This window comes from Rhinopithecus roxellana, chromosome 4, assembly GCF_007565055.1.
Source record: "Rhinopithecus roxellana isolate Shanxi Qingling chromosome 4, ASM756505v1, whole genome shotgun sequence".
NCBI lineage: Eukaryota > Metazoa > Chordata > Mammalia > Primates > Cercopithecidae > Rhinopithecus > Rhinopithecus roxellana.
The window spans coordinates 71,156,275-71,173,302 of NC_044552.1; the positions used below are offsets into that span (position 1 = coordinate 71,156,275).

The 17,028-nt window shown below is 44.3% G+C and overlaps 1 protein-coding gene across 3 annotated transcripts in view; it reads left to right on the forward strand.

Moving 5' to 3' along the window:
* LOC115896948 (putative uncharacterized protein C6orf99) overlaps positions 1-17,028 on the forward strand; it is a 42,438-nt gene that overhangs the window by 12,369 nt on the left and 13,041 nt on the right. For 2 of the 3 annotated variants that reach the window (XR_004056895.1, XM_030929154.1), the window contains one exon: positions 4,923-5,068. Coding sequence is in view for 2 of the 3 variants with exons in the window: in XM_030929154.1 (XP_030785014.1) it covers positions 4,923-5,068 (146 nt within the window). In the remaining variant the exon portion in view is untranslated. The remainder of the gene's footprint in view (positions 1-4,922; positions 5,069-17,028) is intronic. The other variant, XM_030929155.1, reaches the window with a different exon arrangement.

The following is a 17,028-nucleotide window of genomic DNA, read 5'->3' on the forward strand; positions in this document are numbered from 1 at the left end:
GGGTGTTTTTTAGTAACATCCCGTCTCTACTAAAAAATATAAAAAATTAGCCGGGCGTGGTGGCAGGCGCCTGTAGTCCCAGCTTCTTGGGAGGGTGAGGCAGGAGAATGGCGTGAACGTGGGAGGCAGAGCTTGCAGTGAGCCTAATCGTGCCACTGCACTCCATCCAGCCTGGGCAACAGAGTGAGACTCTGTCTCAAAAAAAAAAAAAAAAATTAGCTGGCTTGGTGGCTATTGTCTCTTTTGGTAAATACCAAATTCAGGAAGCATGTATTAGGTGAAATATTCTACAAATAGCAATCAGGTTAATTGGTTATGATGTTTTTAGTTCTGTATCCTTGCTAATTTTCTGTTGATTACTGAGAGGAGTGTTGAACTCTCCACCCATAACTGTGGATTTGTCCATTTCTCAATTAAATTTTATCAGTTCGTCTTCAGATTTTTTATTTTTGTTTTTATTTTTATTTAAGGTTTTGCTCTGTCACTCAGGCTGGAGTGCAGTGGCATGATCATGGCTCACTGTAGTCCTGAACTCTGGGGCTCAAGCCATCCTCTTACTTCAGCTTCCTGAGTAGCTGGGACCACAGGTGTGTGCCACCATGCCTGGCTATTTTTTTTTTTTTTTTTTTGTAGAGACGGAGTCTCACTATGCTGCCCAGGTTGGTCTCGAACTCCTAGGCTCAAGCAGTCCTCCTGCCTTGGCCTCCTAAATTGCTGGATTACAGTTGTGAGTCACTGTTCCCAGCCTTCTTCAGATGTTTTGAAGCTCTGTTAAGTGCACACACATTTAGGATGGCTTTGTCATCTTTGTGACCCTTTTATCATTTGCATGGACAGCGAAGGGTGTGGTATTTTACCCTGCTTGTAAGCTAGTAAGTCAGTCTGCCAGTTTCATAGATGCTAACAAAAGACACAGATTGCTGGAACAATGACACAGGACCTTATCACCCACAAGAGCAGTGGCCATGGTAGTCACATCTGCACCAGCTCCTTGAGCTTCATTTTCAAAAGGATGATGTGAAAGGGACCAGATGGCACCTACACATGTCAGAGGCTGCACTGTGGCACTGTGGGAGAGGATCCCTGAGGTTAGGAACCCACATCTTTAAGAATGGGAGATGGTGGCCGGGCACGGTGGCTCACGCCTGTAATCCCAGCACTTTGGGAGGCCGAGGTGGGCGGATCACAAGGTCAGGAGATCAAGATCATCCTGTGAATGGTGAAACCCCATCTCTACTAAAAATACAAAAATTTAGCCGTATGTGGTGGTGCGCGCCTGTAGTCCCAGCTACTCGAGAGGTTGAGGTGGGAGAATGGCGTGAACACTGGAGGCGGAGCTTGCAGTGAGCCAAGATAGCGCCACTGCACTCCAGCCTGGGGGACAGACAGAGACTCCGTCTCAAAAAAAAAAAAAGAATGGGCCTGGCACAGTGGCTCACGCCTGTAATCCCACCACTCTGGGAGGCCGAAGTGGGTGGATCACGAGGTCAGGAGTTTGAGATCAGCCTGGTCAATAGGGTGAAACCCCATCTCGACTAAAAAATACAAAAAATTAGCCAGGCGTGATAGCGCATGCCTGTAGTCCCAGCTACTCAGGAGGCTGAGGCAGGAGAATCGCTTGAACCCGCGGGGGGGCAGAGGTTGCAGTGATCTGAGATCGTGCCATTGTATTCCAGCCTAGCAAGACTCTGTCTCAAAAAAAAAAAAAACAAAAAACCAAGAACGGAGGCTGAGCCTTCCTGACTTTTGCCACAAAGAGAGAAGTTGCCTTTATTATGCTAGATGGAAAACAAACTTGCCCTTCGCTCCAGAGAGAGACCTATTTCTATTTCCAGTGCTGTTGACTATATAAACATCCTTGAAAAGATACTCTAAATCGAAGGAAGTCATTGCCTCTGCTCATAAAACGTTTAGAAATGTGAGAGCTTTTGGAGAATATCTTTCAACAATAACGTCTCCCTTTATCCCTGGTCATTTATTTGGCTCTGAAGTCTCCTTTGTCTGATATTAACATAGCTACTCCACTTCCTCTCTTTCCTTTTTTTTTTTTTTGTTTTTTTTTTTTTGTTTGTTTTTTGAGACGGAGTCTCGCTCTGTCGCTCAGGCTGGAGTGCAGTGGTGCGATCTCGGCTCACTGCAAACTCTCTCACTGCAAGCTCTGCCTTCTGCATTCATGCCATTCTCCTGCCTCAGCCTCCCGAGTAGCTGGGACTACAGGTGCCCGCCACCACGCCCGGCTAATTTTTTGTATTTTTAGTAGAGACGGGGTTTCACCGTGTTGGCCAGGATGGTCTCCATCTCCTGACCTCCTGATCTGCCCGCCTTGGCCTCCCAAAGTGCTGGGATTACAGGCGTGAGCCACCATGCCTGTCCTCCATCCTTTTATTTTTAAACTCCCTGTATATAATTATATTTAAGGTGGATTGTGTGTATGTTGTTTGGTTTTGTAGACTGCATATAATTTGGTACTTTTTTTTTTTTTTTTTTAAATTCACTCTGAAAATCTCTTTAAATTGGTGTGTTTAGATCAGGGGTCAGCAAGCTATGTAGGTCAAATCTGGCCTGCTGCCTGTTTTGTAAATAAAGTTTTATTAAATCACAGACATGCTCATTTATGTATTTTCTTTTTTTGTTGTTTTTGAGACGGAGTCTCACTCTGTTGCCCAGGCTGGAGTGCAGTGGCTCAATCTCAGCTCACTCCAGCCTCCACATCCTGGGTTCAAGTGATTCTCCTGCCTCAGCCTCCTAAGTAGCTGGGATTACAGGTGCCCACCACCGTGCCTGGCTAATTTTTGTATTTTTAGTAGAGATGGGGTTTCACCATGTTGGCCAGGCTTGTCTTGAACTACTGACCTCAAGTGATCCCCCTGCCTCAGCCTCCCAAAGTGCTGGGATTACAGGCTTGAGCCACCGCGCCCGGCCTTTTTTTTTTTTGAGATGGAGTCTCACTCTGTCACCCAGGCTGGAGTGCAGTGGCAGGATCTTGGCTCACTGCAAGCTCCACCTTCTGGGTTCACGCCATTCTCCTGCATCAGCCTCCTGAGTAGCTGGGACTACAGGCGCCCGCCAGCATGCCCGGCTAATTTTTTTTTTTTTTGTACTTTTAGTAGAGACAGGGTTTTACCATGTTGGCCAGGATGGTCTTGATCTCCTGACCTCATGATCCGCCCACCTCGGCCTCCCAAAGTGCTGGGATTACAGATGTGAGCCACCGCGCCCAGCCTCCTGTTTTTTTTTTTTTGTTTGTTTTTTATTTTTTTGCTTTTTTGAGACAGAGTTTCACTCTCGTTGCCCAGGCTGGAGTGCAATGGCTCTATCTCGGCTCACTGCAACCTCCGCCTCCCAGGTTCAAGCGATTCTCCTGCCTCAGCCTCCCCAGTAGCTGGGATTATAGGCATGTGCCACCACGCCCGGCTAATTTTGTATTTTTAGTAGAGATGAGGTTTCTCCATGTTGGTCAGGCTGGTCTCAAACTCGTGACCTCAGGTTATCCGCCCGCCTCGGCCTCCCAAAGTGCTGGGATTACAGGCATGAGCCACCATGCCTGGCAAAATTTTTTTTTTTCTTAACGGATGAGAGGTTTTTTGTTTTTCTCCTATTAATCCATCTTACATCAATGTAATTCATGTGTGTGAGAGAGAGAGAGAGAGAGAGAGCGTGCCAAGGTCTTGCTCTGTCACACAGGATGGAGTGCAATGGCACGATCTCAGCTCACTGCAACCTCTGCCTCCTGGGCTCAAGTGATCCTCCCAACTCAGCCAGCTGTGTAGCTGGGACTACAGGCGTATGCCCAGTTAATTTTTGTATTTTTAGTAGAGACAAGGTTTTGCCATATTGCCCAGGCTGGTCTCAAACTCCTAGGCTCAAGTTATCTGCCCACCTCGGCCTCCCAAGGTGCTGGGGTTACAGGCATGAGCCACCACACCTAGCCTGGTTCCTCCCCTTTTAAACCATATAAAGTAACTTCTGGGTGTTGCCAAGGCATTTGTAAACTGTCCTGGTGCCAGTTAGAGTGTCTTTTAGCATGCTAGTGCATTATAATTAGTGTATAACAAGCACTGAGGGCAACTAGAGGTTTTGCCCAGTTTCTTTACCACATCCTCAGAAAACAAGTCCTGCTGACCTCTTACCTTGGGAATGCCATCTCTGCATTTCCAAAGACATCAATGTAGTCTTTTGTAGGCTGCAGTCTTTTTGTAGGCAAGGGGTAGGCAGATGCTTCTAACCTATAAATGCCTGTATGTGTATTAAAAACAGATATTTCTTTGGTGAGACCACTGAAAAAACAGTGCTCTTTTATCTAGACTGTTGTAGACCTTCCCTAACCTAATACCCTCCACCTGGGAAGATGTATTCCTTCATCTGTTTTTTGTTAAGGGCTTTTAACAACTTTTAGTAAAACTACCCAATATATGCATGGAAGAAACCTGCAATTTCACCCCTAAATACATAAAAATAATTTTTTTAAAAGTTATTGAGGCCAGGTGTGGTAGCTCATGCCTGTAATTGTAGCACTTTGGGAGGCCAAGGCAGGATAATTGCTTGAGCCCAGGAGCTTGAGAGCAGCTTGGGCAACATGGTGAGAACCCCGTCTCTAAAAAAAAATTAGCCAGGCATGGTGGCACGTGTCTGTGGTCCTAGCTACTCAGGAGGCTGAGGTGGGAGGGTCACTTGAGCCCAGGAGGTCAAGGCTGCCGTGAGCTGTGATCATGTCACTGCCTTGCAGCTTGGGTGAAAGAGCGAGACCCCCATCTCAAAAACAAACAAAACAAAAAACTTTTGGTAATAAAGTATAAATGACCCTAATAGGAAAAACACATTAAGTCATTACCAGCTGTTAACACCATTCTGTGATTTCATTGGCACATTATTGTGTATTTGTCAGTTAGCTTTCTAATGACCCCACCCAATTTTGTTGGCAGAATAGGTGGAGAGGTATGAAGAACGAGGAACACTGCCAGGGGAGTTTCTTGCTCTGCAAAATAAGGGAGTGTGTACTGAATTACCTTTTCCAGCTCCAACATCCAGGATTTCAGCACTATCTGCAGAGTAGTGGGAGGAGAGCTAGGTAAGAAATTAAAAAGAGACCTAATGGAGTATGGGGCACCCTGGTACTTCTGGGGTCCATCCCCACACCTCATGCTCATGAGAGGGAACAAGCTTCTTGGAGCTCCTCCTCATCTACAGGGCTCTCCTCACAGGGCCTGGAAGTTCTGCCCCAGCCCTGTGGGGTTTTCTAGAGTCATTTGCCACTCTTTAAAGCCTTGGCAGAGGGAGCTTGTGTGGGGAAGGGGTGGTAACATAGATGGCAATGCTTGTCAGAACAGAGTAGAGCCCCTCTTCCATGCTCTGCAGCCTCTGGGCCTAGGGCTAGCATTATTCTTCCCTTTTATAGCCATCTGTTGATTTCACCTTATCTCACACTAAGCAATGGGCTTCTTGTGGGCAGGTGCTGTCTTTCACCCATCTTATTTCTCTCTGGCTCTTTCACGGGGCCTGCTGCGTGGTAAGTGCTCAGTGTTCAGTGAATGAATGGACAGGAAAGGGCAGGGAAGTGAATCAAATCTCCTCAGGTTGAGACATCAGCACCATCTGTGATCCTTTCCTCATTTGGACCTTCACACCCAATTAGGCTCTAAAATCTAGTGAGTTTTTTTTTTTTTTTTTTTTTGAGGCCGAGTCTTGCTCTGTCGCCTGGACTGGAGTGCAGTGGCCAGATCTCAGCTCACTGCAAGCTTCGCCTCCCGGGTTTACGCCATTCTCCTGCCTCAGCCTCCCGAGTAGCTGGGACTACAGGCGCCCGCCACCTCGCCCAGCTAGTTTTTGTATTTTTAGTAGAGACGGGGTTTCACCGTGTTAGCCAGGATGGTCTCGATCTCCTGACCTCATGATCCGCCTGTCTCGGCCTCCCAAAGTGCTGGGATTACAGGCTTGAGCCACCGCGCCCGGCCTTTTTTTTTTTTTTTTTTTAACAGAGTCTTGCTGTTGCCCAGGTTGGAGTGCAGTGGCGTGATCCTGGCTCACTGCAACCTCCACCTCCCAAGTTCAAGTGATTCTCCTGCCTCAGCCTCCCGAGGAGCTGTGATTACAGTGCCCGCCATCATGCCTGGCTCCTTTTTGTATTTTTTTAGAGATGGGGGTTTACATCATGTTGCCGAGGCTGATCTCGAACACCTGACCTCAGGTGATCTGCTTGCCTCAGCCTCCCAAAGTGCCGGGACTACAGGCGTGAGCCACTGCGCCCGGTCCTAAAATCCAGTGATTTTTATTTCCCAGTGTCTGTTTCTATGGCTGCCTCCCTAAGTTCTTTCTCTGTTGGGTAGTGGGCTTCGGCCTAGCTTTCTCATCACCACTTCACCCTTCCTTACCCATCCTGTACAGATAGATTTTTCTAAAGTACATTTTCAGCATATCTCTGGGCTACTCAGACCATTTCCTCGACTCGACATCCAAATGAATCAGCTCGCTCTTCTGTGTCTTACCATCCTATCCATCCTTCTAATAAGTACATCCTGAGCTTCTGGGGAGGAGGTCTCATCTCAGATTCTCTGTCCAGCCAGATAGTTTCAACATAGTCCTGCCTCTGAGCCCTTATGCAAGCCATCTCCCTGCCTGTCCCAACTACTTGCTTCTGTCCAGAGCTTGGTAAGCCCACTTCTCCCAGAGAAGCCTCCTGGGGTCATCCCAGGCCACCTCAAATTTTCTCTTTGGTAGCACTCGGTCACAGCAACCTTGGGCACCAAGCTGAGTATAGAATGGAGTCCAATCCATGTTGACATGATTTTTAAATGGTGGCGACAGCCATGTGCCATCTGAAGCAGGAATGGGGAAAGAGAAGCAGTGACTAGCCTATACAAATTAGCCAGGCGTGGTGGCGGGCACCTCTAATCCCAGCTACTCAAGAGGCTGAGGCAGGAGAATTGCCTGAACCTGGGAGGTGGTGGTTGCAGTGAGGCGAGATTGAGCTACTGCACTCCAGCCTGGGGGACAGAGCAAGACTCCATCTCAAAAAAAAAAAAAACAAAAAAACAAAAAAACTCTGGGAGGCCAAGGCGGGGGGATCACGAGGTCAGGAGTTCAAGACCAGCCTGGCCAACAGGGTGAAACCCCGTTGCTACTAAAAATACAAAAATTAGCCAGGCGTGGTGGCAGGCATCTGTAATCCCAGCTACTCGGGAAGCTGAGGCAGAGAATTGCATGAACCTGGGAGGCGGAGATTGCAATGAGACGAGATCGTGCCACTGCACTTCTGCCTAGGTGGCAGAGCCAGACTCCAACTAAAAAAAAGAGAAAGAGAGAGTCGTCTACAGAGCCTTTCTTGGAAACTAGTGTGGAAAGAGAAGAGCATCATGAAAAGCCGAGGCCCTGACAGCCTGATGTCCTGCTCCCTCCTTCACAGCTCTGTGCCCAGGGCCTGCCTGTTGTGTGGTGCTGCAGAGAATCCAGCACACTCCGCTCATGTGTGTGCCCGGGCATGTTTTCTTTCTTGGCTACCTCTTTAGTCATTTGTTATGTGTTATGAAGAAATAAACTCCCAGCAAAATAATGTCTTTTGCACAGTCTTAAAGTGATACATTACCTAAGATCATCATAGATGATTGTGAATTGGGTTGACCTGAAATCACCTAAGACCAGGGCAGGTTGACCAAAGATGAAGATGGAACATGGTATGTTGGGAACTGTTGAGTACTGTGTCCTTCTTACCAGGGCATGTAGTTTAAGTGCTGTGAAGCTCAAAACATTTTATTTTTCTTATAGCAAAAGTAATACAGAATTGTTATAAAGCATTTAGAAAATATAGACAAGCAAAAATAAAAATCTGCCATAATTCCACCATATTCTAGAGCATATCTTTTATTTAATTAATTAATTAATTAATTAATTAATTTATTTATTTATTTTGAGATGGAGTTTCGCTTTTGTCACCCAGGCTGAGTGCAGTGGCGCAATCTCGGCTCACTGCAACCTCCATCTGCTGGGCTCAAGCCATTCTCCTGCCTCAGCCTCCCGAGTAGCTGGGATTACAGGCACCTGCCACCACGCCCGGCTAATTTTTTGTATTTTTTTAAGTAGAGATGGGGGTTTCGCCATGTTGGCCAGGCTAGTCTCCAACTCCTGACCTCAGGTAATCCACCCGCCTCAGCCTCCCATAGTGCTGGGATTACAGGCATGAGCCACTGCACCTGGCTGATTTTTACCTTTTACATCTTCCAAGACTTTTATGTACCTTCTTCCCCCTCTGTAATGGAGCGTATTTAATCACTGTCTTTGCTTAGGAATTTCTTGAGCTTTCAGTCTCTGCGACCTCCCACCTCCATCACCTCCTCTCCTAGGGCATCCTCCTCTTCCTCTCTGCCTTTTTCCTGCCCTAGGATGATTTAAGGTGGGGATTATCCACATAGGCGGGACAGAGGCCAAGGCAAACCTCAGTGTGAAGACGGACATGGCGGATGGCCTGCGGAAAGTCCTTACTGGGCTCCTAAAGGCAGGGCAGTGGTACAGCCCTGGGCTCAGCTAAGCGAGGGATATGGATTAAGAGAATCAGGAAGCCCTCTGGGTGTTAACTGTGCTGCACTCAGCCTACCACTTTATCCCACCTCTGTCTAGACCCTCTGCTTCAATGTGATGGCAGTCGTGGTTGGGGGCAGAGAAAGGGACACATTGGCAGAAAGATTTTTACTTTTTTTTGAGTTAATCTCGCTCTGCCACCCAAGCTGACATGCAGTGGCACCATCTCGGCTCACTGCAGCCTCTGCTTCCCGGGTTCAAGCCACTCTCCTGCCTCAGCCTCCTGAGTAGCTGGGATAACAGGTGCCCACCACCACACCTGGCTAATTTTTGTATTTTTAGTAGAAATGGGGTTTCACCCTGTTGGTCAGGCTGGTCTTGAATTCCTTATTTCAGGTGATCCACCCGCCTTGGCCTCCCAAAATACTGGGATTACAGGCGTGAGCCACTGCGCCCAGATTTTTATCTTTTTATTGAAGTTTAACATACACACAGTAAAGTGCTAAAAGTGGAGCGGCCAGATTTTTACCTTTTTTTTTGAGACAGAGTTTTGCTCGTTGCCCAGGCTGGAGTGCAGTGGTGCCATCTTAGCTCAGTGCAACCTCCTCCCAGGTTCAAGCGATTCTCCTGCCTCAGCCTCCCAAGTAGCTGGGATTATAGGTGTACACCACCACTCCTGGCTAATTTTTTGTATTTAGTAGAGACAGGGTTTCACCATGTTCGTCAGGCTGGTCTCAAACTCCTGACCTCAGATGATCCACCTGCCTCAGCCTTCCAATGTGCTGGGATTACATGTGTGAGCCACCGCACCCGGCCAATTTTTACCTTTTTATTGAAATTTAACATACACACAGTAAACTGCTAAAAGAGTGTTCATCTGAAGTGTGCAACTCAATCAACTTTTACATTTGTGGGTGCCCATGTGACCACGTCACTGTGGTCTTAGCTCAGGCTTCTATAACTATACTATAAAGAGTGGTTGAGGCCGGGCGCAGTGGCTCAAGCCTGTAATCCCAGCACTTAGGGAGGCCGAGGCGGGCGGATCACGAGGTCAGGAGATCGAGACCATCCTGGCTAACACGGTGAAACCCCATCTCTACTAAAAAATACAAAAAAACTAGCCGGGCGAAGTGGCGGCGCCTGTAGTCCCAGCTACTCAGGAGGCTGAGGTAGGAGAATGGTGTGAACCTGGGAGACGGAGCTTGCAGTGAGCCGAGATCTGGCCACCACACTCCAGCCTGGGCGACAAAGCGAGACTCCATCTCAAAAAAAAAAAAAAAAAAAAAAAAAAAAAGTGGTTGAAACAACAAACGTTTCTTTCTACAGTTCTGAAGACTGGAAGTCTGAGATCAGGATGCCAAAGTGGTTGGATTCTTGGTGAAGGCCTCCTTCTAGGTTTACAGCTAGTGTCTTCTTGTGGCCTCACAGAGGGGAGAGAAAGATCATTTCTCTCATGTCCCTTCTTATAAGGGCACTAATCCCATTTCTCAGGGCTCCATCCTTATGACCTAATTCCTCCTAGAGGGCCCACTTCCTAATACAATCACACTGGGGATTAGATTTCAACAAAGGAATTTTGAGGAGGCACAAACATAATACCAGCTCAAGGTAGAAAACGTTTCCAGCACGCTAGAAACTTTCCTTATGTTCCTCTGTGGTCAATATCCACTCCATACACCACCATTTCCCTGCCCCAACCCCCATACATGGAAAGGTAAACACCATTTTGACTTTTATCAACATGACTCTTTTTTCCTTTCTTTCTTTCTTTTTTTTTTTTTTTGAGACAGGGTCTTGCTGTGTCTCCCAGGCTGGAGTGCACTGTATTTTTAGTAGAGAGGGGGGTTTCACCATCTTGGCCAGGCTGGTCTCAAACTCCTGACCTCAAGCAATCCACCTACCTTGGCCTCCCAGAGTGCTGGGATTATAGGCGTGAGTCACTGTGCCCAGCCCATTTTAGTTATTTTAAAATGTACAATTATTATTGACTATAGTCCCCCTCTTGTACTATCAAATACTAGGTCTTACTCATTCTTTCAATTTTTTTGGTACCCATTAACCATCCCCAGCTACCCTCTACCCTACTACCCTCCCAGCCTTTGGTAACCACCCTTCTAGTCTCTAACTCCATGAATTCAATGGTTTTGATTTTTAGGCCCCACATATAAGTGTGAAAATATGCGATGTTTGTCTTTCTGTGCCTGGTGGATTTCACTTAACATAGTGACCTCCAGTTCTATCCATGTTGTTGCAAATTACAGATTTCATTTTTTTTTTTTTTTTTTTTTTGTGGCTAAATAGTACTCCATTGTGTGTAAATACGTATGGGCACTTAGGTTGCTTCCAAATCTTGGCTATTGTGAACGTGCTCCAACAAACTTGGGAATGCAGATATCTCTTTAATATACTGATCTTCCTCCCTCCCTCCCTCCCTCCCTCCCTCCCTTCCTCCCTTCCTCCCTCCCTCCCTCCCTTCCTCCCTTCCTTCCTCCCTCCCTCCCTCCCTCCCTTCCTTCCTACCCATCTCCCCCCCTCCCCGCCCCCCCGCTCTCTCTCTCTGTCACCCCGACTGGAGTGCAGCGGCGCGATCTCGGCTCACTGCAAGCTCCGCCTCCCGGGTTCACGCCATTCTCCTGCCTCAGCCTCCCGAGTAGCTGGGACTGCAGGCGCCCACCATGACGCCTGGCTAATTTTTTATATTTTTAGTAGAGACGGGATTTCATCATGTTAGCCAGGATGGTCTCAATCTCCTGACATCATGATCTGCCCGCCTCGGCTCCCCAAAGTGCTGGGATTACAGGCCTGAGCCACTGCACGTGGCCAATATACTGATATTCTTTCTTTTGGTATATACCCAGCAGTGAGATTGCTGGATCATATGATAGCTCTATTTTTAGTTTTTTGAGGAACCGCCAAACTGTTCTCCATGGTGGTTGTACAAATTTACATTCCCACCAACAGTGTACAAGGGTTCCCTTTTCTCCGCATCCTCACCAGCATTTGTTATTGCCAGACATTTGGATAAAAGCCATTTTAACTGGGGTGAGATGATATCTCATTGTAGTTTTGATTTGCATTTCTCTGGTAATCAGTGGTGCTAGGCACCTTTTCATATGTCCGTTTGCCATTTGTATGTCTTCTTTTTGAGAAATGTCTATTCAAAAGTTTTGCCCATTTTTTGATTGGATAATTAGATTTTTTCCTATAGCATTGTTTGAACTCCTTATATATTCTTGTTATGAATCTCTTGTCAGATAAGTAGTTTGCATATATTTTCTCCCATTCCATGGGTTGTCTCTTCACATTTTTTATTGTTTCTGTTGCTGCGAGGAAGCTTTTTAACTTGATGTGATCCCCTTTGTCCATTTTTGCTTTGGTAGACTGTGCTTGTGGGGTATTACTCAAGAAATTTTTGCCCTGGCCAATGTCCTGGAGAATTTCCCCAATGCTTTCTTGTAGTAGTTTCATAGTCTGAGGTCTTTGATTTCCGTCTTTAATAAATTTTGATTTGACTTTTGTATATGGCAAGAAGTAGGGGTCTAGTTTTATTCTTCATCATATGGATATCCAGTTTTCCCAGCACTATTTATTAAAGAGACTTTTTTCCCAGTGTATATTCTTGGCACCTTTGTCACAAATGAGTTCACTGTAGGTGTGTGGATTTGCTTCTGGGTTCTCTGTTCTGTTCCATTGGTCTGTGACTGTTTTTATGCCAGTACCATGCTGTTTTGGTTACTATAGCTCTGTAGTATTATTTGAAGTCAGGTAATATAATTCTTCCAGTTTTGTTCTTTTTGCTCAGGATAGCTTTGGCTTTTCTGGGTCTTTCAGGGTTCCATATAAATTTTAGGATTTTTTTTTTTTTTTTTATTTCTGTGACGAATGGGATTGGTATTTTGATAGGGATTGCATTGAATCTGTAGATTGCTTTGGGTAGTAGGGACATTTTAATAATATTGATTCTTCCAATCCATGAACATGTAATATTTTTCTTTTTTGTGTCCTCTTCAATTTATTTCATTTGTATTTTATAGTTTTTATCATAGAAATCTTTCACTTTGGTTAATTTCTAGGTATTTAATTTTATTTGTGTTTACTATAAATAGGATTACTTTTTTGATTTCTTTATCAGATTGTTCACTGTTGGCATATAAAAATGCTATTGATTTTCATATGTTGATTTTGTATCCTGCAACTTTACTGAATTTATCAGTTCTAATCGTTTTTTGATGAAGTTTTTAGGTTTTTCCAATTATAAGATCCTATCATCTGCAAACAAGGATAATTTGACTTCATCCCTTCCAATTTCCTTTTATATCTTTCTCCATCTGTCTCTTTCTTTTTTTTTTGAGATGGAGTTTTGCTTTTGTTACCCAGGCTGAAGTGCAGTGGCGTGATCTCGGCTCGCTGTAACCTCCGCCACCTGGGTTCAAGCAATTCTCCTGCTTCAGCCTCCCGAGTAGCTGGGACTACAGGTGCCCACCACTACGCCTGGCTAATTTTTTGTATTTTTAGTAGAGACAGGGTTTCACTATGTTGGCAAGGCTGGTCTTGAACTCCTGACCTCAGGTGATCTGCCCGCCTTGGCCTCCCAAAGTGCTGGGATTATAGGAGTGACCCACTGCGCCTGCCCTATGTCTTTCTCTTGCCTAATTGCTCTAGCTAGGACCTCCAGTACTATGTCGAATAACAGTGGTGAAAATGGGCATCCTTGTCATGTTCCAGATCTAAGAGGAAAGGCTTTCAGTTTTTGCCCATTCAGTATGATAGTAGCTATGGATTTGTCATATATGGTTTTTATTATGTTGACATATGTTTCTTCTATGCCCAGTCTTTTGAGGGTTTTTATCATGAAGGGATGTTGAACCTTGCCTAATGCTTTTTTAGCATCATATGGTTTGATCATACGGTTTTTGATCATATGATTGATATGATCACATGGTTTTTGTCCTTCATTCTGTTGATATGATGTATCACATTAATTGATTTGTGTATGTTGAACTATCCTTGCCTCCCTGGAATAAATCCCACTTGGTCATGATGAATAATCTTTTAAATGTATTATTGAATTTCATTTGCTAGTAAAGCAAATTTTGTTTTGAATTTAGTTTTGTTGATTTTTGCATTGATATTCATCAGAGAAAGTGGCCTATAGTTTTCTTTTTTTGATGTGTCTTTGTCTAGTTTGGGTATCAGGATAATACTGGTCTTGTAGAATGAGTTTGGAAGTATTCCCTCCTCCTGTATTTTTTAGAACAGTTTGATTAGAGTTGGTATTAGTTCTTCTTTAAATGTTTGGCAGAATTCAACAGTGAAGCCATCTTGGGCTTTGCTTTACTGGGAGACTTTTTATTACAACTTCAATCTTATTACTTGTTATTGGTGTGTTCAAGTTGTGGATTTCTTCATGGTTCAATTTGATAGGTTGTATATGTCTAGAAAGTTATCCATTTCTTCTAGATTTTCCAATTCATTGGCATATAGTTGCTCATAGTAGTCACTAATGATCCTTTGAATTTCTGCAGTGTCTTTTGTAATGTCTTCTTTTTCATCTCTGATTTTCTTTATTTGCTGTCTTCTCTCTTTTTTTCTTAGTCTGGCTAAAGATTTGTCAATTTTGTTTATCTTTTCAAAAAACCAACATTTTGTTTTGTCGATTGTATTATCTTATTTTAAATTGTATTTATTTCTCCTCTTTATTATTTCTTCTCTTCTACTAAGTTTGGGTTTGGTTGGCTCTTGCTTTTCTAGTTTTTAAAAAATCTTTGTTAGGTTATTTATTTGAATTTTTTCTTCTTTTTTGATGTAGGCATTTATAGCTATAAATTTCTCTCTTAGTACTGCTTTCACTATATCCCATAGGTTTTAGTGTGTTGTGTTTCCATAATCATTTGTTTCAACAAATTTTTCAAATTCCTTCTTAATTTCTTCATTCACTGACTGGTCATCCAGGAGCATATTATTTACTTTCCATATGTTTGTATAGTTTCCAAAAATCCTCTTATTGATTTTTAGTGTTATTCCATTGTGGTCAGAGAAGATACTTGATATTATTTCAGTTTTTTTCTTTTTAATGTTTAAAGACTTGTTTGTGACCTAATATATGATCTATCCTTGAGAATGATCCGTGTGCTGAGGAGAAGAATGTGTATTCTGCAGCTGTTGGATGAAATGTTCTGTAAGTATCTATTAGGTCCATTTGTTTTATAGGGCAGATTAAATCTGATGTTTCTTTGTTGATTTTCTGTCTGGGAGATCTGCTCAGTGCTGAAAGTGGCGTGTTGAAGTCTCCAGCTATTTTTATATTGAGGTCTGTCTCTCTCTTTAGCTCTAATAAGATTTTCTTTATATATCTGAGTGCTCCAGTGTTGGGTGCATATATATTTACAATCATTATATCCTCTTGCTGAATTGACCCTTTTGTTGTTGTTGTTGTTGTTGTTGTTGTTATTATTTTGAGACAGAGTCTCGCTCTGTCATCCAGGTAGGAGTGCAATGGCACAATCTCGACTCACGGCAACCTTTGCCTCCTGGGTTCAAGCAATTCTCCTGCCTCAGCCTCCCAAGTAGCTGGGTTTACAGTACCGTACCTGGCTAATTTTTTGTATTTTTAGTAGAGATGGGGTTTCACCATGTTGGACATGCTGGTCTTGAACTCCTGACCTCAGGTGATCCACCCACCTCAGTCTCCCAAAGTGCTGGGATTATAGGCATGAGCCACCATGCCTGGCTGACCCCTTTATTATAGAATGATTGCTTTGTCTCTTCTTACAGTTTTTGTCTTGAAATTTATTTTGTCTGATATGAGTGTAGCTACTCCCGCTCTTCTTTGGTTTTCATTGGCATGAAATATCCTTTTCCATCCCTTAATTTTCAGTCTATATGTATCTTTATTGATGAAGTATGTTTCTTGTAGGTAACAGATCACTGGGTGTTGTTTTTTTCATCCATTCAGCCATTCTATGTCTTTTTCTTTTTTAAGGACAGAGTCTCACCTGTCTCCCAGGCTGGAGTGCAGTGACATGATCACAGGTCACTGCAGCCTTGACATCCCAAGCTCAAGCAATTTTCCCACCTCAGCTTCCCAAGAAGCTGGGACTATAGGTGTGTGCTGACATGCCTAGCTATTTTTTTAAACAAATTTTTGTTGCTGGGCATGGTGGCTCACTCCTGTAATCTCAGCACTTTGAGGCCGAAGTGGGCAAATCACCTGAGGTCAGGAATTCGAGACCAGCCTGGCCAACATGGTGAAACCCTGTCTCTACTAAAAATACAAAAATTAGCTGGGCATGATGGCGGGTGCCTTTAATTCTAGCTACTTGGGAGGCTGAAGCAGGATAATTGCTTGAACCTGGGAGGCGGAGGTTGCAGTGAGCTGAGATCGTGCTACTGCACTCCAGGCTGGGTGACAGAGCGAGACTCAGTTCTCCGGGGGAAAAAAAAAATTGTAGACACATGTTCTCACTATGTTGCCTAGGTTGGTCTTGAACTCCTGGCCTCAAGTGATCCTCCCACTTTGGCTTCCCAAAGGTCTATGATTACAGGTGTGAACCACTGTGTCCAGCCTACTCTGTCTTTTTTTTTTTTTTTTTTTTTTTTTCAGACAGAGTCTTGCTCTATTGCCCAGACTGGAGTGCAGTGCCACAATCTTGGCTCACTGCAACCTCTGCCTCCCAGATTCAAACAATTCTCATGTCTCAGCCTCCCGAGTAGCTGGGATTACAGGCACGCACGATCACGTTCAACTAATTTTTGTATTTTTAGTAGAGACAGGTTTTCACCCTGTTGGCCAGGCTGGTCTTGAACTCCTGGCTTTAAGTGATCCATCTGCCTGGGCCTCTCGAAATGCTGAGATTACAGGCATGAGCCACCATGCCTGGCCCCACTCCAATTAGAGAGTTTCGTTTGTTAATATTCTGACCAGGTGTGGTGGCTCACGCCTGTAATCCCAGCATGTTGGGAGACTGAGGCAGGTGGATCACCTGAGGTCAGGAGTTTGAGACCAGCCTGGCCAACATGGTGAAACTGTCTCTACTAAAAAATAGAAAAATTAGCCAGGTGTGGTGGTGTGCGCCTATAATCCCAGCTACTCAGGAGGCTGAGGCATGAGAATGGTTTGAGTTCAGGAGGCAGAGGTTGGTTGCAGTGAGCCCACATTGCACCACTGCAATTCCAGCCTGGGTGACAGGGCGGGACTCCACCTCAAAAAAAAAAAAAAAAAAAAAAAAAAAAAAATTCAATGTTATTGATAAGTAGGGATTATACTCCTATCATTTTGTTACTTGTTTTCTGGTTGTTTTGCCATCTTCTTTGTTCTTTTCTTCCTATCTTTATTTTAGTGAAGGTGATTTTCTCTGGTGATGCACTTCAATTTTTTGCTTTTTACTTTTTGTATATCCGTTGTATGTTTTTTGATTTGAAGTTACCATGAGGCTTGCAAATACTATATTATAGCCCATTATTTTAAAACTGATGATAACACCTATTGCAAAAACAAACATGCAAATACATTCTAATATA